The 20,944-nt window shown below is 42.7% G+C and overlaps 7 protein-coding genes across 7 annotated transcripts; 3 read left to right on the forward strand and 4 right to left on the reverse strand.

The window, feature by feature from the left end:
• Positions 1-256: 256 nt before the first annotated feature.
• On the forward strand, positions 257-2,034 carry N7457_006551 (putative isoamyl alcohol oxidase; the record flags this gene model as incomplete). Its single annotated transcript, XM_057177595.1, has 3 exons — positions 257-492; positions 541-741; positions 792-2,034. 3 exons carry the CDS (start codon positions 257-259, stop codon positions 2,032-2,034), a joined length of 1,680 nt encoding a protein of 559 aa, XP_057029339.1.
• Positions 2,035-2,644: 610 nt separating this feature from the next.
• On the reverse strand, positions 2,645-4,255 carry N7457_006552 (Amino acid transporter transmembrane; the record flags this gene model as incomplete). Its single annotated transcript, XM_057177596.1, has 5 exons — positions 2,645-3,076; positions 3,130-3,488; positions 3,550-3,954; positions 4,028-4,041; positions 4,101-4,255. 5 exons carry the CDS (start codon positions 4,253-4,255, stop codon positions 2,645-2,647), a joined length of 1,365 nt encoding a protein of 454 aa, XP_057029340.1.
• Positions 4,256-14,608: 10,353 nt separating this feature from the next.
• Positions 14,609-15,430, forward strand: N7457_006553 (uncharacterized protein; the record flags this gene model as incomplete). The annotated part of the gene is made up of 1 exon (XM_057177597.1): positions 14,609-15,430. The coding sequence occupies one exon, from the start codon at positions 14,609-14,611 to the stop codon at positions 15,428-15,430; it is 822 nt and encodes a 273-aa protein (XP_057029341.1).
• Positions 15,431-16,183: 753 nt separating this feature from the next.
• Positions 16,184-16,730, reverse strand: N7457_006554 (uncharacterized protein; the record flags this gene model as incomplete). The annotated part of the gene is made up of 2 exons (XM_057177598.1): positions 16,184-16,362; positions 16,418-16,730. The coding sequence occupies 2 exons, from the start codon at positions 16,728-16,730 to the stop codon at positions 16,184-16,186; spliced, it is 492 nt and encodes a 163-aa protein (XP_057029342.1).
• A 1,839-nt stretch (positions 16,731-18,569) lies between these two features.
• Positions 18,570-18,821, reverse strand: N7457_006555 (signal peptidase complex catalytic subunit SEC11; the record flags this gene model as incomplete). Its single annotated transcript, XM_057177599.1, has 1 exon — positions 18,570-18,821. The coding sequence occupies one exon, from the start codon at positions 18,819-18,821 to the stop codon at positions 18,570-18,572; it is 252 nt and encodes an 83-aa protein (XP_057029343.1).
• Positions 18,822-18,957: 136 nt separating this feature from the next.
• Positions 18,958-19,528, reverse strand: N7457_006556 (S24/S26 family peptidase; the record flags this gene model as incomplete). Its single annotated transcript, XM_057177600.1, has 2 exons — positions 18,958-19,165; positions 19,221-19,528. The coding sequence occupies 2 exons, from the start codon at positions 19,526-19,528 to the stop codon at positions 18,958-18,960; spliced, it is 516 nt and encodes a 171-aa protein (XP_057029344.1).
• A 642-nt stretch (positions 19,529-20,170) lies between these two features.
• Positions 20,171-20,929, forward strand: N7457_006557 (uncharacterized protein; the record flags this gene model as incomplete). Its single annotated transcript, XM_057177601.1, has 1 exon — positions 20,171-20,929. The coding sequence occupies one exon, from the start codon at positions 20,171-20,173 to the stop codon at positions 20,927-20,929; it is 759 nt and encodes a 252-aa protein (XP_057029345.1).
• Between the last annotated feature and the right edge of the window lie 15 nt (positions 20,930-20,944).

Raw genomic sequence — 20,944 nt, forward strand, 5'->3', positions numbered from 1 at the left:
CAATTGGTGTCTACGAGGGAAATACTCCGGACATGGACTCGAGTGAACCGTACTTCCGCCCTTCGGCATGCCAGTTGGCCCCCCAATTCCGTCTCGGGAGTCGGGATCCTCCCGATCCACACTTAATTGCACCGCTGGAGGTGCGAGACTAGACGCGTTGGGGAACATCTCCGATATGATGGACTCGTGAGGATCCAGTCTCGAATACATAAGGGAATCGACGCCTGTCCAATCGACAAGCGTATCCTCCATAACCATGAAGTGGTCATTAGCTTCCCTCGTGGCTCTCGGCGCATCGGCCGTTGCGCTTGAATGCCACTGTTTACCGACCGATAGCTGCTGGCCTGCTCCCTCGGTCTGGGACTCACTGAATAAGACGGTCGATGGCCGGCTGATTGCGACCGTCCCTATTGGGAGCCCCTGCCATGCACCGAACTATGATGCCGTTGCATGTGCCACACTCAAGGCTGACTGGTATACCCCGGAGCCTCAGTAAGTCCTCTATATTTACCGCTGAAAATTGCCACTAATCGCCAGCAGCTGGGATTCATCCTCTTCGGTGATGCAGACGTACTTTGCGAACCAGAGCTGTGACCCCTTTGCCGACAAGTCTCAGCCCTGTCGCCTGGGCAACTATGTCAGTTACGCTGTGAATGTCTCTTCCAACGATCAGGTCATCGCTGCGGTGAACTTCGCCCGCGAGAACAACGTCCGTTTTGTTATCCGTAACACCGGCCATGAGTAAGTTGCACTGGGTCTTCTCTCGTGGGATCAACGCTGATAATATGTAGTTATCTTGGTCGTTCCACCGGTGCCGGGGCACTCTCTGTATGGACCCACCACTGGAATGATATCGAGTACAAGGACTGGTCGGAGCCGGCCTACCAGGGCCCGGCATTCAAGGTCGCTCCCGGTGTGGTTGGATTTCAGATCCTCGAGGCTGCCGCTGCCAAGGGCCTTGTAGTTGTGACGGGCGAATGCCCTTCTGTTGGTCTCGCTGGTGGCTACACCCAGGGCGGCGGCCACTCCGCACTTTCGACCCAATTCGGCCTTGCAGCTGATAATACTCTTGAGTTCGAGGTTGTCACTGCTGCTGGCAAGCTGGTCACAGCCTCACGATCCGAGAATGCCGATCTTTTCTGGGCCTTGAGTGGCGGAGGTGCTGGCAACTATGGCGTCGTGACATCCTTGACAGTCAAAGCACACAAGGACGCACCTATCGCCGGTGCCGCTCTTCAATTCACCGCAGCCAACATCAGTACCGACACATTTTACGAGGCTGTTTCGCAACTCCATTCTCTGGTGCCAGCCATGGTCGACCAGGGCGTCAATGTCATCTACCAGATGACTTCTCAGTTCTTCCTCATCGCGCCTGTTACAGGTTACAATAAGACCACCGATGAGGTCAAGGCCATTCTGAGCCCCTTCATGTCTGAGCTCACAAATCTCGGCATCAAGTACGACGCCAGCTTCACGCAGTACGACTCGTACCGCGACCATTACAATAGATACATGGGACCTCTCCCCTGGGGAAATTTGGGGGTGGCTAGCTACCAGTACGGCGGCCGTCTCATTCCCCGCCAGACCCTGGAGGAAAACCCCACTGGTATAGGCTCAGTGCTGCGCAATTTCACTCAATCCGGCCTGGTTGCTGTGGGAGTTTGCCTGAACGTCTCTTCCCCAGTCAATGTGTCGAATGCAGTATCCCCAGCCTTCCGCAACGCAGCCATAACGATGCAGTTCGGCACACACTGGGATGATACCGCCTCGTGGTCCGAGATGGTCGAAGACCAATACAAGATCACAAACGAATTCGTGCCTCAGCTCGAGGCCCTCACTCCTGGCAGTGGCTGTTACCAGAATGAAGCCAATTTCCGCCAGCCAAACTGGAAGGAGACCTTCTTCGGTTCCAATTACGAAACCCTTCTTGATGTTAAGCGCAGATGGGATCCTTCTTCGTTCTTCTATGCGCTGAAGGCTGTGGGCAGTGATGACTGGTCTGTATCCGAGTCCGGCCGAATGTGCCGGGTCTAAGCTTACAGCAGCGTGCAACATAAGGCTATTTATGGATAGGTAGGCTGGAGCAATACCTCGGGGGATGACTTTAATACACCACGCGAGGTAAATAAGTGGTGCAAAATGACTGTTTTACGTATCAATGTATATAGTTCTCTCTAGTATCTACATCACGGGCATCCATTTTTGGCAGAGTGGGAAAAGAATCCTCAACGCAATTTTTGCTGAGTCCCACTGACAAAAATCCAGGATTTTAAATGAAGTGGCTGAAATGTACTCCACCATAGCACTAGCTTAATTTCTTGGATCTCTCGCTTCTTCCACTTAAGCCAAGGCCGCGATCCAACTGCACGGACGTTGACGCTGCACACCGGAGTGGGCCTTCGGGGCTCGCTTCATAGTGGACTGCGGATATCAGTTTGGCTTGGTGGGTTTGTTTCGCCCACACAATAAGAAGTTTCTTTACAATTGGAACGGACGGAGGAAAAAGGTAAAGAATAATAATAATAATAGCATGCTAACATCATGCCCAATAAAAGCTCATCTATATGCAAAAATCTCTAGAAACAAATCGTGTAATATCGTACAACGTGAAGGTGTACCTCCAAATACTCCTACAGAAACAAACTTAAACCACGGCATTGTTGCCGCAGGAGAAGCTGTTGCTGGAGGAGTTGTCGTGAATAGCCTTGCCAGAGACGTAAAGACCCAGACCACACATGCAACCACCGATCAGAATGACACAGACATTCACGATAGTGAGCGCAATCTTGCGGGGAGAGGAGAACCAGCGGCCCTTGTTGATGTGCAGCCAGTACACACCACCAAGGCCGTAACTGAACCAACTGGCGAAGAGGGAGCTAATCAGACTCAGCAGATCACTGAACACGGGAATGGCATCAGCAATGATCCATGCGATAACCCAGCAAGTGAAGCCAATGGCAACCCAGGAGCCAACGGCAACCAGGTCGCGCTTTTGCATGCGGTCCGTTCCACGGAACAAACGGACGTAGATGTACTTGAGGCCGATGTGGCCGTTGACGACACCAGCACCGATAATCTGCGAATATTAGCAAGTGAACACAAGAAAACCAAGAAGTAAGAGAAACATACAGTGGGGATGGCAATTCCATAAGCGACCTTCTTCAGGATAGGACCGGCAGATCCGAGAGCGGGAGAAACAACATCCTGGCCAACGTAGTAGTAGATGACAACGGCAGCGACGACGTAGAAGATGATCTCGAAGGTCTGCAGCAAGAGCAAAGCCTTGGGGAAGTCCCGGGGCTCCTCCATCTCAGCAATCAGGCCGAAGAAGGCAACGTGGGCACAGTAGGCAAAGACAATGTTGGTAACAGCGCTGAAGGCCTGGAACAGATCGGTATCGACAGTAGCCTTAAGGCCCACACCACCCTCGTTCTGGACACCAACACCAATCATGGTGATGATGACGGCAGTCAGAATACTCAGGAAAGCTATTCAAAGATGGTTAGCATAGGATTCCCCCAAAGTTTCCGGGGAACGAGATGCACATACACATGCACGAGATGTGGGTCATGTTCTTCATAGTACGGGGCAGGGAGAAGACGAAGCAGATGACGAATCCAACAAAAGTGAAAACCATTGTGCAAGTACCGTGTTCGGTGACGGTGTTCATCATGATACTGAATGTCAGGATGTGACTACCCATGATGAAAATCGAGAAGAGCAGCTGGCCAATACCAAACAGCTCACGTCCAAAAGCACCGAGGAGAACCTCGCCTGCATCGCCCAAGTTTTGAATGTGAGGGTAGCGCATGCGGAATTGGTAGATCGTGTATCCAGTGTAGGTAGCGAGGAGTCCCAGTCCAATAATGAGGATAAGAGCCGGGGCGAGACCCAGCTGGGCGAGGGTCTTGGGGAGGGACAGAACACCGAGAGAGACGGACTCAGCAATCATGACTAGATTCAAAGAATTAGAGGCGGTTCGTGAGACATGATGTACAGCTTGATCTGCAGACGTGCCAGCACTTACACATTCCCGTTTGCCTAATATAGAATTAGCACATGCTGCCGAACATGCGAGTCTTGGGTTACGCGCAACTTACCACCACTTCATAGTTTTGTATTTGACCTCCGCACCTTCCTCATCACCGAAAGCATCCTGATACTTGGGCTTCTGATCCCCCATCGCCTTCTTTTCAGTATATCCAGACTCCGAATCAATCGGGTCCTGGTGGGGCTTCACTTTATCGAAAAGCATGATGTCGACGCGTATAGACTGACAGGGAAGAAGTCAAAGCGGAATAGAGAGAGAAAGAAGAGAAAAAGGAGCAGAAACCTCGACACTTGTATGTGTGCAGAAAAAAAAAACTGCTTGGCCAAGAGGTGGAGCTTTCCTCAATATCAACCGAGCGATCCCCGGCTTACAGTGTATGGAGAGTTGGGGGATAGAATTCTGGGGCCCGGATCTTGTAGAACGGCCATATTTTATCGATGGCGATACGAATTTCGATTGCCTATTCCCATTATGTGTTGAATATTGTGCCCGTAGGCATTTTCAGCCAAAAAAAAGCTTTGATGCCGAGACCATCGACAGAAATTAAGCGTCGGTGGATCCACTCTTGGACGCGGAAGTGGAATGTTTAAGGGCCACTGCTGGGCCGAACCGCCAATCAGAGAATCGGCTCGGAAACCTATTATCTGGGCATACAGCTCGGGTAGACTCCAAATTCTCTCGGGTAGACTCGAAATATTATTATGTCAGCACCTAGTTTGGAGTCTACTACAGATACCATATCTCAGGGGGACTCTAAACTAGGTGATTATATCAGCCATTCTTGTGTTGAAATTTTTTTATTGATCCCTATCCATAGTATCCCTATCCGCTTCCTTATTCGGGTATATCCAGTACCTTTCTTTAAACAATAGACTTATTACCACCTAATCATCCTCGAAATCTTTTTCATCCACCCTCATTTTCTAATCTCCTTAAACCACGCCTACTCCTAGAGATCCTCGAAGAAGCTAAGATTTAAAGGCAACTCCATAATCTTCTAGGGTATCAAATCCCTCCGAAAACTTCCCTACCTATAGTTTAAACTTCCCTACCTATAGTTTAAACTATTAGATCTCGCGTTTAGCCTATTAGTTTTCTACCTTTTATATATACTTAATATATACTAAGCTTCCCTAGCCTATAACTACGGATATCTAGTCTTCTCCGTCTATCCTAGACTAAGATCTACCTAAGAATTATTCTAGTAGTAATATAGACTCCTCCCTTAACTAAATCGTTATCCCTACCGAACTAGTTCTTATTAACGTTATAGGCCGAGGGAAAGTCTATATATCTAAGACCTAAGACTATCTTCTTCTTCCCGACTACCCTAATACTAATAATAAAGGGATTCTATATATTATTTATATAGCGAAGAATCCTATTTAAGATATAACTCTAACGTTAAAGGCTATTAATATAGTATTTAAGTAAATTATATCCGCTATACGTTTATATATACGCTATATATACTTATTATAAGTCTAACTTTTATTATAGTATTAATTTTTAATCGACGTATCTAAGACTTTAATAACACTAGTCTATATAAGATTTCTCGGAAAAGTTATACGCGATCCGGAGTTAAAAGCCTACTACCGATCTTATATCTACTCTAGGATTCGACACTACTATTAAGTACACCTAGAGCTTAAACGCCCGTTACTATAATATAATAGGGTTATACTAGAGCTCTTTCTTAATCTATAAGCTAAAGTTATAAAGCCTAACTATAAGAGTAAGGTATCTAACGAAATTCGGGATAGAATAAGAGAGTATATACTTTCCTTTTTATCTTTAATATATATTAAGCTTATATATAATATAGATTTTACTTTGGTTTTATAGAGGTATAGAACTATAAAGATAGTCTATACGAGTACTCTCTAGGCGTCCGGACGTATAAGGGTATATATCTAATTATATAGACTAAAAATAGTTTTATATTTATTAGCTATTCCTATAGCTCTCTTTCTAATAACTAGTATTACTTAAAGAGTTTCTAAAAGACTATAAACTAGTTAGATCTAGATATTTTATAGGTCCTCTATTTAAGATAGGGTAATTATATAGGGGTTACTAGTATTAATAACTATTATTTTATCTAGTAATAAGTAGGGAAGACTATAATATACGGTATATTTACTACGTTTAAATATATACTAGATATATACTAATTATATAATAGATTTACTTTATATAGATAGGATTAGTAGGATAACCGCGACTATATATAAGGCTAGAGTTAATCTTTATATCTTAGTCTTATAGGCGTGGTTCCCGTACTACTTTATTATCTACCGGGGATCTTATTCTTATTTCCTACTACTACTAATAAAGTTACTATTTAAGATAGGCTAAGAAATTATAAAGGTATTTAAAACGTAGGATATCCTTAGCCTTATATACCGTAAGTGTTTTACCTCTAAGCTTAGGAAATACTAACTCTATCTATAGGTAAATTTTTATAATTATCGGAATTCGCTAAACTCCTTTATATAAGTACTAGATCTATATATAAAACTATCACTTAATATTTTACTATTTATAATAGGATTAGTACTTTAATCCTTAAGTAAAGGATCCTTTACTACCCGTAGGGAATATATCTTACCGGTATATTCCGCGAGTTCGAATTTAATAGAATGAAGGATAACGATAAGTAATTTATCCGTGAAGTCTATATACTAGATAAGGCTTAAGGGTACTTCCTAATTATATACTATATATATAGCTAAGCTAAGCTTTTCTAAAATATATAGTATATCGAAATAGATCTTACTTTTAAGATAGTATAGGGAAAGACTATAGTCTTTTTAATTACTAGATATAATAACGAGGCCCGAAGTTAGTATATTATACTAAAGATACGATTATTTTACTAATATATTTAGTACTAAATACCTATACTTAGGCTCTTATTAATACTAAAAGTCGCGAATACTATCGTATTCTTTTCGAGAAGCTCTTTATAGTCCTTAGGAATATAGGGCGAAAGCCTATACGATAGTTATACTAACTTAGTAGTAGTACGGAGATAATATAAAGTATCCGAACTATTACTGTCGATATATATATAAAATAAGGCCCTAGTATATTAATTATATATAAAGTATATATTATAGCTATATTAACTTAAATTTATATTCTAAGGCTTTAGCGATTATCTTATAAGTCTTAATCCTCGTCTAATATAGTTAGAGTATCTTTAATATATACTAATTATATACTATATATATATCTAACGTATATTTAATAAGGTATACCTTAGATATCTAGTAACCCCTATAATTAAGCTTATCTATAAGGTAAGGTCTAAATAAGAAGTCCTTAAGATTATAGATAATACTATAGCGGAGTGGCTAGAGACTAAGACTTAGTTTAAGAATAAACTAGCTAGCTAGATTTTTATAGGTATTACTCTAGAAGCGTCGAAAATTCCTATCTATTAGTAGATAAACACTCGACGTTATACTAGAATTAGTAAAAGTAGCTATTACTAAGAGAATAAAGTAGTAGGTCGAAAGTAGGCCTTATTAACTATAATTCTTAGGTAAGTTTTCTTTTATATATATTTAATATAAGTCTAATATATCTAAATAGGTTAAAAAAATATACGCTAAATATTAAGGACTATATATATATAAAAACTATTAAGGGTCTTCTAATATTATAGAGGAATTAGAATCGTATTATAAAGATTATAAAAAGCGTTCGAAAAAAGGGTTAGTTTATTATATACCTAGTTTATATTAAACTAATACTAACTATAATCTAGATAAATAAGATCGTAACGCTATAGCTAAACGTATCGCGAAGCTATAACGTATATTTAATCCCGCGAATAGATATAATTAACCTAATCCTCTAATATAGCTACTAAACTATACTATAGTATCTCGGGGTTCTTCGGTCTATTTAACTAAAGGAAGTAAGTATACTACACTACGTATAGCTCGGTCTAGTACTCGAGCTCTATCTCCTCGGGAATCTTAAACGCTAACTCTATAAGTGTTTCCTTATATACCGATACCTAGTATCGAAGAGACTAAAGAGATAGAGCTAGTAAAGGAACTAGAAGAGCTAAGGAGGCGTGCTAGAATACGAGCTATACGAGAGGAGAGAGATAGGCTACGTCTATAGCTAGGCGAGGGTAGCTAATTTAGAAATTTCCTCTATATATTAAAATATAACACTTATTTTAATCTTATTTTAACCTTATACTCTATATATACTTAGTAGATCTAACGTAAATATCTACTTAGTATATACTTAGTATATACCGAGTAGATATTAAATAATATAAGTATATAATTTAAAATCTACTAATTCTTTACCCTTTTTTTCGGTCTTCCTTCCTCCTCCTCTTCCTCCTCCTCTTCCTCTTCCTCCTCCTCTTCTCCCTCCTCTTCTCCCTCCTTTTCTCCCTCCTCCTCCTCCTCCTCCTCCTCCTCTTCTTCTCTACCTCTCTTTTTACCTCTAGATCCTAGGGTAGGCGTAATAGGTGTAGTAGGTATAGTAGCTATCTTAGGCGTAGGGGTAGGTATAGGGGTAGCTAGTGTTAATATAGGGGGTGCTAGTATAGGGGGTGCTAGTATAGGGGGTACTAGTACGGGGGGTACTAGTATAGGGGGTAGTAGTATAGGGGGTGCTAGTATAGGGGGTGCTAGTATAGGGGGTACTATAAGAGCGGTAGTTATAGCACTAAACCTAAGAAAAGGGACTAGGGGGATATCCGCCCTACGCTATATAGATTATTAGTAAATATTAAATAAATATAGGAGGGTTATATACTTACTCTACGTCGGCGTTAACTAGATCCTAGGGTAGGCGGTGTTAGAAACCGATAGAAACGTTAACTAAATCGAGCCGTAAATTAAGTATTAGTCGCACTATTTATATAGTTAGTATATATCCTTATAAATAGAAATTATATCTTAACTTACGTAATACGCTCTAAAGCGTCACACTAATATCTAACTAAACTATTCTTAGGGCCGCGGCTAGGCTTATAGAGATAACTTACCTATTACTAACTACGAGTAAGAACCTATCGCTTAATTGCATTTTATACGGTAATTATTTAGTCCTAAGTCTTCTATCGGCGGTTAGGTATAGTAGCTATATTAATAAAGGTTAGTATATACTAAGTATATATAAAAGGAATAACTTACTTACGCTAGAATAATCTTAACGTAAATATCGGCGTATAGCCGGGCTATCTAGGAATATTAACCTATATATCTACTACCTATTTATAGCAATATTATATATACCGATATTCTCTTTATTTAGTACGATAGCTTAGTTTAGGGGAGGGGTAGCTTAGATATCCGCTACTTTAATATTATATCTTAGGACACTAGTAGCTATTATAGTATAATACGCTATTAGCTTCTAGCCCGGGTTATTATTAGGGATTAGTCCTATATATAGTTAGTATATATTTAAAGTATATTAAATATAGAATAAACCTACTATAAGTATATCTAAATATTAGGTAAGGGTTTACCGCTATAGCGACTTAAGGGTTATTAAATAAACCTCGGGTTAGTCTATATACGTAGGGGTTATTAGCTATTTTTCTAATAATAATCGTAGGATAGTAATAATAGTAAGATAGAATAGTTATTTAAACTATAGTATTTAATAGTATCTAATAGGGATAGGATAGACCTTTTATATAGTTATAGTTAGGGTTATACTTAATACTTCTTACTTTATATATAAAGGGGTATTATTATTACTTTATATATAAAAAGGTATTATTATTACCTATATAAAAAAGGGTATTACTATTACTTTATATACGAAAGAGTATTATTATTCCTTTATATATAAAAGGGTATTATTATCCCCTATATAATAAAGGGTATTATTATTACTTTATATATAAAAGGCCTTTAATCTATATATTTACGGTATATTATATATATAAACTATACTTATTAGATCTATAAGGTTTAAATATATTAGATATTAGATATATTTCGATTTTTTCTAGTGTTTTAGGCGTTTTTTATTATATATTAAGTATATATATCGGGGCTATAAGATTAAAATCTATTAAATATTAGATATATTTTAATTTTTTTAACAATTTTAGCGTTTTTTATTATATATTAAGTATATTAAAATTATATTTAAGACTTAAAGTAAAGGCTATAATAATATATATATCGATTAGGCTAAGTCGTCCTCGCTATTAGACTCGGGCTTAGACTCCTTATCCTCTCCCTCGGACTCTTCCTCGTATTCCTTATCCTCTCCCTTAGACTCTTCCTTATATTCCTTATCTTCTTTATCTTCCTTCTACCCCTTATATTCTTTATATTCTTCGTATTCCTCCTCTCTAACTTTAGGGGCCTCTTTAACTTTATCGGTAGTTCGGACGACCGCGCTAAATCTATAGAAGGGAATAGGGTTTATAGGGGGTTTAAGGCTACACTATATATATTTAGTATATATTATACTTATATTAGGGTTATTAACTTACTCGATAGCTACGATAGCTAGAACTAGGGGTATTAGGCTATATATAGCGATAAAAGCGGGTACCGTACTTAACGGTAAAGTTAGGATCTTAGCTCCTAAATAAAGTTAGTATATAATTAATATATCTAAGGTTATATTTACTTACGCGATCCGCTTAAGGGCGTCGCACTAGTAGCCTACTTTCCTATCTACCGGTCTATAGCTAGGCTTATATATATACCTAGCTTATTACTATCCTTTCGTTAGGATCTATCGCTTAATTATATTCTCCCTAGCGGCGATTTCTAATGTCGTCTTCTAGTAGCGAGTAGGCGTAATAGCTATAATAAAAAGTTTATTAGTATATATTAAGTATATATTTTATATAGATATATACTAACCCTAGGATATTCTTATCGGAGGTAACGGCGTAGCGCGGGACCCTCTAAGAGGATTATCCTATATATCTACTATCTATTAATAGCGATATCGTAGATACCGATATTCTCTTTATTAAGAATATACGTAGTATTAGGGGGTATATTAGTAACTATATTACCCGCTTTAATATCGTATCGCTTATTACCCGCTACTATAGCTCTATACTAGGTACGGGGCCTCTATCTAGGGTTAGGATCTTATATAGGGCCTATATAAGTTAAGTATATATAATATACGTTAGAATTAGAATATAGGCTTTTACGTACTATAGGCCTAGCTAGTTACGGGGTACGGATTCGGGGTATAGAGAACTTCTAGGTTATCGAAGTCCTATCGAGTTAGTCCTAGTCTAAGGTTAATTAATAGAGATATAATAATTATATATTAAGTATATATAAAAAAAAAATAGACGTAACGGGAAATAATAGAAGAAGAAGAAGATATTAATATAGAAAATATAAATAAATAAAATTTTAGCTAATATTATTAAGGAAGGAGCACTAGTGTTCTACGTTAGGTAAGAGTAAATATATATCTTATTTAGTATATATTCTAAAGCTATATAATAGATATTACGACTTAAATTTAATTTATAGTAGTAGGGGAATATATATTAAATCATTTAAATTATTTATCTAGTAGGTATATATTTAAATATAGTGGTAAATATAAGGTTTTTTTATAGTGATAGAGAATTGTATAGACAGTAGGTGTAGTTTAATATAGTCGGGTTTAAGCTAAGAGGAGTTTCATACTATGTGATTAGTTTAAAATGGCTGATATAATGACCTAGTTTGGAGTCCCCCTAAGATATGGTATCTATAGTAGACTCCAAACTAGGTGGTGACATAATATTTTTTTTTTGAGTCTACCCGAGAGAATTTGGAGTCTACCCGAGCTGGAACCCGCTATTATCTAACAAGAATCACCAAGAATCACCGGACTCGCGTGGCTGGCCGCGAGTAACCGCTTGCCCCGTCGTTCAGCCAATCCCAAGTCTCTATGCTTTCTGTTACTCAATGCCAAGCAGGTACACATTCAATCATTTCGGTTGAAAATCCAGATATATACTTCGTACACCATACGAAATGCTCCTTGGTAACCAGAATCAGATTTGGAAATAACATCGCGAGCCTCAATGACTCGGCTGTAGAACCCATGTAACATGGCAAACTCGTTCAGACTGGCCAAATGAGGGCAAAAAGACTACGTCTGGAGAATCTCGTGGCTCGGGATAGCCAAGCTCCAGTCAAGCTCTTTGCCACCTGAAAAAAATTCAATCTCAGGCAATCCTTATCATTCACATTTATGGTTCAGGTCCTCGGATTCTGTATCCCCATTTCGAAGCCGGATATCCGAATTTCAAGGCGGAAGTTCAGGCACCGGTGTGCCTTATAGGGCCAGTGCACACTTTTTATGTCATGGAAACTAAACTTTGTTCATAGGCTAAGCTACGTTGTACAGTGTACATAAAAGTCGTATGTTATGCACCGGATCCAACGTTACCCCGGCGCTATGGACTAGGTATGTACATACTCTGTTCGTACTCCACTGACTCTGAACACTCCCCTGACCGCCATGCCGCAATTTATTATCAATCTTTCTACCATCACGTCCGAATTAGGCCATTTCACTGTATATACATCACAATCTGAGAGGGAAGTTAAAGCAATTTCTTTGCGTGTTGTACTCCGTACAGTAGACCTGACTCCACATTATGGCCCCTACATCTCCAAACATTTCCCCAGATGGCCCCGGGTTGCGCGCAATTCGAGCACAAGTCGGATTTAAATACATCGCTAAACCGTCCACCGCACTCAACCTCATGTACGGAGTAACTAACGTGGAGATCATCATGCCCAACAATGCCATATGTTGTACAGGCCCTATTGTTTCTATGCCCCACGACGTGTCTCGCAAATCCCTACTCCATCTGTCATGTAATATAACAGTGCATAAATCGACTACTCGGATTATCCGTCTCGAGCGCAATGATCAACTGCTCATTCTCAGGCAGTACGACCGCATCCCATTCCAGCAGGGCGGCCAGAGATCGTCATATCACCAGAGCAAGTTCCACACTCCTGAGCCGGAATTGTCATTATGACCGTGCAGGTGGTCCAGATGTGGAACATACAAAGTCGTTCCAATACCAATATAGGTAGGTCCATGCAGGTTCGTGGGGGTAGTCATACGACATGCTGGGCCTCGGCCACACGCTATGTTGCGTACCCCAAACTTCTAGAATAGTTCTGTCTGACCAGTCCACATTTTCACAATGAACTGAGTTTAAATCCGTGGAGATTGCCAGTGTTGTTTCCGAAGGAGTTCGGTGGAGCGATTTGGAGAAAGGACGTGATGCGCTTTCGCGGATGATAGGATTTGGGTAAGGCCTTCTAAGTTTGGTTGTCGCAGCTCCCAGTGTCGGTAAGTCCCATTCTTGAGAGGCGACCTCCAGTTCTAAGTCCATGCTAACATAGACGTGGTCGGCTGTGATAATTAATCATAAATCGTTGGTTTTGCTAGATTATCTGGTGCAGTGAGACAGTAAAACAGGATTGAAAGACTTTGGGATTCCTCATCGTGTTCCAAATTATTGTGGGGTGACAATCATTGTGTTGCAAGTTGTACTCCGGACACAACAAGTGGAATTGGAGATCTATCTTTTTTCTTCATTATCCCGAACACAACGTTGAAAGCTCTGCGGCTTTCCTGTCCGCTTTAGGGCTCACCCCTCGCCGCCTTTGGATATGTCAATCTGACGCCGCCTTAATCATTGCATAACCAGTCACGTGGTGCAGGTCGGACTCAGCCCGGGATTACCTCGGAACTCACCACTGAGCCTCCAACACCTACGTTCAACACAAGCGAGGTGAGGATAGACCATCTTGGGCCTGCCAAGGCCAGATGTCCTCAACAGAGTCTTTTGCAAACAGCCTGATAAGTGAACAACAGTTCAATTTCTCTCCAATCAATTTCTCTCCAATCTAAATCTTCTCAACGCTTTTGCACAGTCTTTCACCACTACGGAGTAGACTAGGCCACACAAACCACCATTTTTTCTTGCGTGCCATCTCCCACTTCATCATTTAGAATTGATCATCTCGGTAATGGAACCGAATAATTGCACACCAATACTCAGACAACATTGATGACGTGGAGCTTTTCTGTCTGGAAAATGAAAGCCAAGAAGAATTAAGTGCGGGAGGCCAAACCCTCATATAATCCAATCCACCATATATTGTTGCAGAGATACGATACATAGATTACAACATAAGTGGCTTAGGCAATGTTCGACGGATAAGTTGCCCTTTTGGAAAAGACTTTGGACCCCCTTCCAAGGGTTTGGGTTCATCTCAACTACGCAGACTGATTGGGCTAAGATCGTGTGTTTTTGGCCCCCGGAACAGCGATCTACATAGTATAATATCGTCCTGAGTGCAACAACGCCAATCAGGGATCCCACTCGACACTTGACCCACTGGAAACATCATGATCCTGCAGCCAGGAAGTGGCGGAGTCACCCGTGCAGGAGGACTGCGGAGGACAGTGTGTATAACATAAAGCCAGTAAAATCAATGTCTCCGGACTAGAGCCATGAACAGTATCTTGGTTTTCTTTATTCAATTTCTTCTTCACGCCATGGCCCAACCCCAGGAAAGTGATGCCCCACCTGCCTATGAAGAGGCGTCGGTGAATGTATCATCTCGCTATGGCTCACTTCCATCAACCATGAGCGTACATGGCCAGTGGACAAAATGGAAATCTATGAATCTGTGTGGAGCGAATGCCAAGGAGCGTCTGTGTCTAATTGAGATGCAAACTGGCTATAGTGGCAAACCTCCACTTGGAATGAGAACAGGATTTATCCTGCGCAATGGAATGAGCTCCAAGGATCTCATTCTTGCTGCTGCCGGTGACGAGTCGCGCGGCCTCCATGCATTCAATCCAGATGGGATTATCTTCTTGCCGCCGTTGGATTCGGACTCGAAATCCGACCGTCTGGACACGGAGCTCATGCGCGCCGAACTTGGCACAAACAACCACATCGCCTTCCACTTCTCCATCGAGGTAGGCGAGAAAAAGCAGCGGGAGGTGTTCGCATGGAGGAAGGTCAAGAAGGGGGACGATCAAGCGAAAAGGAATGGGTTCAAATTGGTCCGATTATTATCGACCCAGCAGATCTCCCAGTCGAGCGACAGCAGTGTTCAAAAACCCTCTTCGCCCTCGTCTCCATCCGCTGTCGAAGATGGTGAGACTGTCGCCTTTGTTGAATGGGTTATGGCCTGGCCCCGCATGACACATGCGTTCACACTTGAGCTAGGGGACGGTCAGTCTAGCGTGTTGGGAGCGCGGTGGACTCTTATGGTCATCGTGACTGCAATCAGGCTCTATACACTACATGTCAAGGGAAGAACAAGCAAGTTTGTAGTCGATATCGGAAAGAAGAGTTCGACAAATTAGTCCCAAGTCTTACATTCAGTTAAACTGACTAGCGTCTGTCCCTTGAGCGTTGTTATTTTCATACCTCCGACTAGTTGTTGGACCAGTTCCGTGACTACGGACCATACTCAATCGGCAACCCATGATACACCAATAGATCAAAGTCACTGTACCCTCTATGAATTTAATTAGTCTGTCGCAATCAATTTCGTGTATCTTTAGTCGAAAGAACTCAACTATGCAGGGAAATATATATGTTTATATCTTGGGGCCCGATTTAATGCGACCACAGAGGTCCCATCCTCCATTATACATTGTCTGATAGCACCAAACCCCGGTTCTTCGTGAATTAGAGATGTGAAGTAGTTGACCAAAGAGGTAAGCCGACCTCCATAAAAGAGTTAGCATAGAGTGAGCAATTTGTTCCTGAGCCCGGTGGTGAGGTGGCCTGTCACAGACCAACCGCAAAATATGCCTTGTCAGAGTGAGTTAAGTATGTGAGACACCGTCTGGTCCTGTCTTGAAAGAGATTCATTGAGAATCACAGAATATAAGAATTTCCACATGAATTACAGCAGCCACAAAGATAGCGAGCGAGCGTGTTGAGAGCATAAATGATTCTGTGAATTGTTCTCTGTACAAAGTAATTTTACTCTTCCTCGGCCCACGAGGCCTTGACCTCCTCCAATGGCATTCTGAACAACACACAACAAAACCAACGAGTCTAACTCATATTTGGACAAGGAAATAATTGGCAAAAAGCGCCTCGGATCTTTATAGATTCTTCAAATCGTTGAAAACGGACTGCATCTGTCCATACTGATCCGCGTTCAGGTTGTTATACAGAAGGCATGCAGAGCCACAGGGAGTCGGCACCGGACCATTGACCGCATCGCCATCGATGACATTGGCAAGAACCATGCAGGTAGAAGGCAGGCCGTCAATTTGGATACCTGAAAAGAGTTAGCCTGATATAGAGGTTAAATTTATGTTATAACAGGTACTCACCGTTGTTCTCAACAGGGCCGGTAACGGTCACAGTGACAGCAGGGTCATTCAGGCTCTCGGCGCACATATCGAAGTTGTACTGAGGCACTCCAGCGGGGGCATTGATCTGAGTATCACGTCCCTCGAGATCCCGGGCAAAGTGTGCGGCAGCAATGGCACCACCAAAAGACGCTGCAGCCGAGCCTACTTGGGCGACAGTCATGGCAACAGCATCAGCGATAAGAGGAATGGCGAGGAATGGGCACTGAACCTGCTGGCCCAACAGGTATACGGCTGCAGCGCCACCGAGTGCTTTGAGGGACAGGGGAGTCATATTGATCGGAAGAAGTTGTGATACTCTGCTTGAGGAATCTTAAGTCTTGGTGCTATGATAAGGAGAAGAAGAACAAGACAGATGCGAAGGCATACGTGTGTTTTATACCCATTCAAAGCAACCCATGGCAAAGGTCTTACTCCTGATATCCCGCATAACCTTCCATACTCAGCTAATGTTCATAATCTAACTCCAGTCCCAAGCAGATAGCATGGATGCTAGCTAGGTAGTATTCATGAGTAAATGGCAGCTGGCGCATGACTTGAATGGCTCGGCGCTGCAAGTTCAGATAGAGGTAGGTGCTCAATAGAAGCCAATGATTACCTCCATTCATATTGCATGAGGGTCCCATATGGAGAGTTAGACACGCAGATGGGATGAGTTCTCGCTCATGTCTCGGTGGGTCTACTAGTTACCCTGTGTGAGTAAATTCGCTCAGGGCAGGATTGCGACATGACCAAACATCGTTCATCTGGATCCCCTTAGCTTGTACATGCCCATTGTGACGTGGGCAAGATATCCATCCATAGATGAGCTGACACTTGAGCGAGATGCTCCGAGCCAAACTACCGTGCGTGCCCAAAGCGGGTGGACCAGAGGGAACTGTAGGAGACCTACTTCGTAAGCCTAGCGACCAAGAATTGTTCTATAGCGTTAGTTTGTACCACGGGAATAGGGAACAGCTTCAAGATGGCCGTATGGCCCCCAAATCAGTAGCGTGGACCTTCAGGATTTTGGCCATTCATTACTTCGAAGGAGATGGGACCACTCACTCACAGGTTGATGGAATGCTGATCTGCATACATGAAATACTAGAATACGAGGCGTTAATAGTCTGCTAGATAGGGTATATCTCGTGCTTTTTCCTATTGGGGAAGATGAAGAGACGATCCACCCTTCAGCGCAATATAGATCTCTCCACTTGTGGAGAATTTATCAGGGACGGTATTTCACTGTTTTGAAACATTACCTGAATGTCAAGTAAGAAACTCTCTGTTTTGAATTCGATCTTCATACTTACTGTTGTGTTTTTGGACTTTCTTACTATCAAGCTTCAAGCAACATGCAGGCCATGGATCACGAGTCATTTTCACCGCTGCTTTACTTTATGATAGCCAGTCTGCTGAATATCACTGGCCTCAAAAGACGCCGGAGAACTCGTCTTCTACTACTGGGGCCAGTCTGGCTATGCTCCTTAATGTCATTGGTCTCATCGCATAGGCTGTCTTGGATGATTGGCGCTGATAGCACTTTTGCAAGCTTGGTGGTCTTTTATCTACTTTACTCAACAAAGACACTCGCTTTTGATCAGCATACTTTTAGTCCAGACCTAAACACACATGACTGGAGCTTTGTCGATTGCTATAGGATATGGAACAATCCTCGAAACCTACCATTGCGGCTTTCGTCCTTTGAAGAGAAGGCGTCAAGTGATTCGAATTCTCGCGTACTTTTCCTCCTCCAACAGGCTATGAAAGCAGCCACTCTTTGGGCATTTGAGCGCTTTGCTTTCCAAAAGGTCTTCATCCATGCGCTTGGGCAAGTCTCTGTGGCCGACTTCTCGCCCGAAATGGAAGTAGCCTTCCAGCTATCGTTGCACCAAGTCCAAGTTCGCGCCATCATGTCACTCCAATGGATTTGGCGTGCTTATTTCTTTCTGGAATTCTATCATTCCCTTCTGGCCATTGTGTTTGTTGCCATCCTACGGTTCGATGATCCTGGAGATTGGCCACCTCTCTTCGGCAGCCCGATGAAAGCGTACAGTGTGCGGGGCTTTTGGGGTCGATTCTGGCATCAACTGACGATACCTACATACATTCATTATTCACGACTTGTTTCTCAAGAATTGATGGGAATACCGCCGGGCTCAGGCTTGGACAAAACAATGACTGCATTCCTTATATTCACAATATCTGGTCTCTCCCATGCATTGGTCGGATGGTCATTGGGAGACGCAGCACTATTCCGAGACGTCCTGTTCTTCGAGCTGTGTTTCCTCGCTGCCGCGGTTGAGACCGTGGTATCCAAGATGAAAGTCATGAGCACGTTGAGAGGAAGCTTTCCACCACTGTTGCGAACGGTCATGGGCATGGCATGGGTTTGCATATTCTTTTTCTGCAGTGCTCCGATGTGGATCTATCCCAAGGTTTACCGCGCTTTGTTGCATCCAATGCTATGAATCTAGGGACGAGCTGTAATATACATATTGACTCAATCTTCACTCAGATTATATCAAGCCAATACCCCGACACAACATAGTAGCGGCCTCGCGAGGGTGTGTAAAGTCTTGTAGCACGATCACAAACCATCCTATGAAGGGTATGTAACCTCTGACAAATCCGAGAATCTGGCTGCGAGACAAGTAATCTTGGCCTTCAGGATACATCAATGTATCGTCAATGAGGTTATTGTCTCCCTTTGTCAATATGAGTTGGCTATAGTGTATTCGAAATCAGCACACTGTAAGAGAACGAATCGCGCAGTGCTTACGTCAAATCCGGGTTGCTTTGTTCTTCATACACGACCCGAACCACCCTATGTACCATTGGAAACGCGCGATCAGGGAGCCAGCATACAGGCAGGTCGCCTATCGCGACATTTCGATGATGATTGGAAATGAACAAGATGTCCCCCGGCGCAAATGCAGGAACCATAGACTCGGTAGTCACGATCATCACCGGGTATGGCGTACCGGTCCAAATTGTCAGAGCCTTCCAAGCCATGAAACACGTAGCGACGACCTGCGCCGCGGCAAGTACCCCGTTCAAAGCAGACCGCATGGCTGAATTTCGATGCATAGAGGAAGCGAGATTATTGAAACTGGAACAATTCCGTTCAAATTGACGGTATTTCGTTCACCATGCTTATCAGGGATGTAATGAGACTGTCATTGTAAAGTACTTACCATCCCCCGATTCTTTCACACTAAATTGGGCCGGGGCAGACCTTGATTCTGGCCCACAGCGGCGCCGAACACTAGATGCAATATCTCCACCTTGGCGTAAGCGCAATCAAATCTTACGCCCCCAAACTTGGCGCATGTACAACATACTGTCAGGGATTTCTCAGATGGGGACAGAACAGAAAAGAAGAGGAGGAAAAAGCCTCATAGAATTAACTGTCTTCCATCTGATTGTGGTAGGTGAGCCGGCCACCATGCGACGATAGCGAGATACTGGATAGAGGTGGCCAGGGGCCAGGGGCCAAGACGAGTGCTGACTAACGTCATGTGCCCGCCTCACCTTCCCAATGTGGAACCCAGATCCCGGGTGCTCTTCCCCCGATCTCTCGACTATGGCCTACTACTACCTCCATACAACCCATCTTACTACATATCCTCTAGATCAATCTAACTATGGTTGGATGTCCCTTTCACACCAGATAAATACACACTGGACTGCTAGGAGTGTTGAGATATATGGAACTCAATGCCCAAAACAATGGATTCGGACTCTGATTCATACGAGGATATCGGGAAACCCTTAGGAAACACTCTTGAGCCGGTCGTCCTCTATCTGTCAGGCTTATCTGTCCACGCTGAAGCTGCAAATCCAACCCCACTTTACCAATTCAACAGAGATATCAGGTCAATCACGAACAAGGAGTCCTCTGTGGCATTCGAAAGAGTCCAGCATGAAGCACCTGAGCTCGAGATCGGGACCAAGGGCGCTATTGCAAGCACATCGCAAAAGCAACATCTCTTCTACCTCGTGCACCCTGTGAATGCGCAATACCGAACGGACATACCTGCTCGGTACTATATAACCTCTGCCGTACCCGAGATGGTGGGCAATATCCGCCTTGAGACTTTCGAGTCACGCTTTCAAAAAAAATCCTTCAAAGCGATGTTGAGTCCCAAAAGGACTTATTCAGATAAGCCATTATTCAACGAGGGCACGCAACAATCTCTCTTGTTTGATATCCACCAAAACAGGAAAACAGGTCGCAATTGCTATAAGTGGAGCGACTCCAATGGCATACAGGTAGCTGTTGAAGAGAAAGAAGATGACCGATATAAATTGTCCATTACGGGGACTCTGTCGCAGGAGTTGAAGGATGCACTAGTCGCTACATGGCTATTGAGGCTGTGGCACGACACGGCTGAAAGTAAAGAAGCTAAAAGGGAATGTGAGTTGAGCTCCGTTGCAGTTGAATCCTTCTCAATGACACCCTATGTTTTGACTAACTTCTCTATCTAGTCCTTGAAAGCATGA

Source organism: Penicillium paradoxum (genome assembly GCF_028828445.1).
Source record: "Penicillium paradoxum strain IBT 22861 chromosome Unknown utg000006l_segment0_segment0, whole genome shotgun sequence".
Taxonomy (NCBI): domain Eukaryota; kingdom Fungi; phylum Ascomycota; class Eurotiomycetes; order Eurotiales; family Aspergillaceae; genus Penicillium; species Penicillium paradoxum.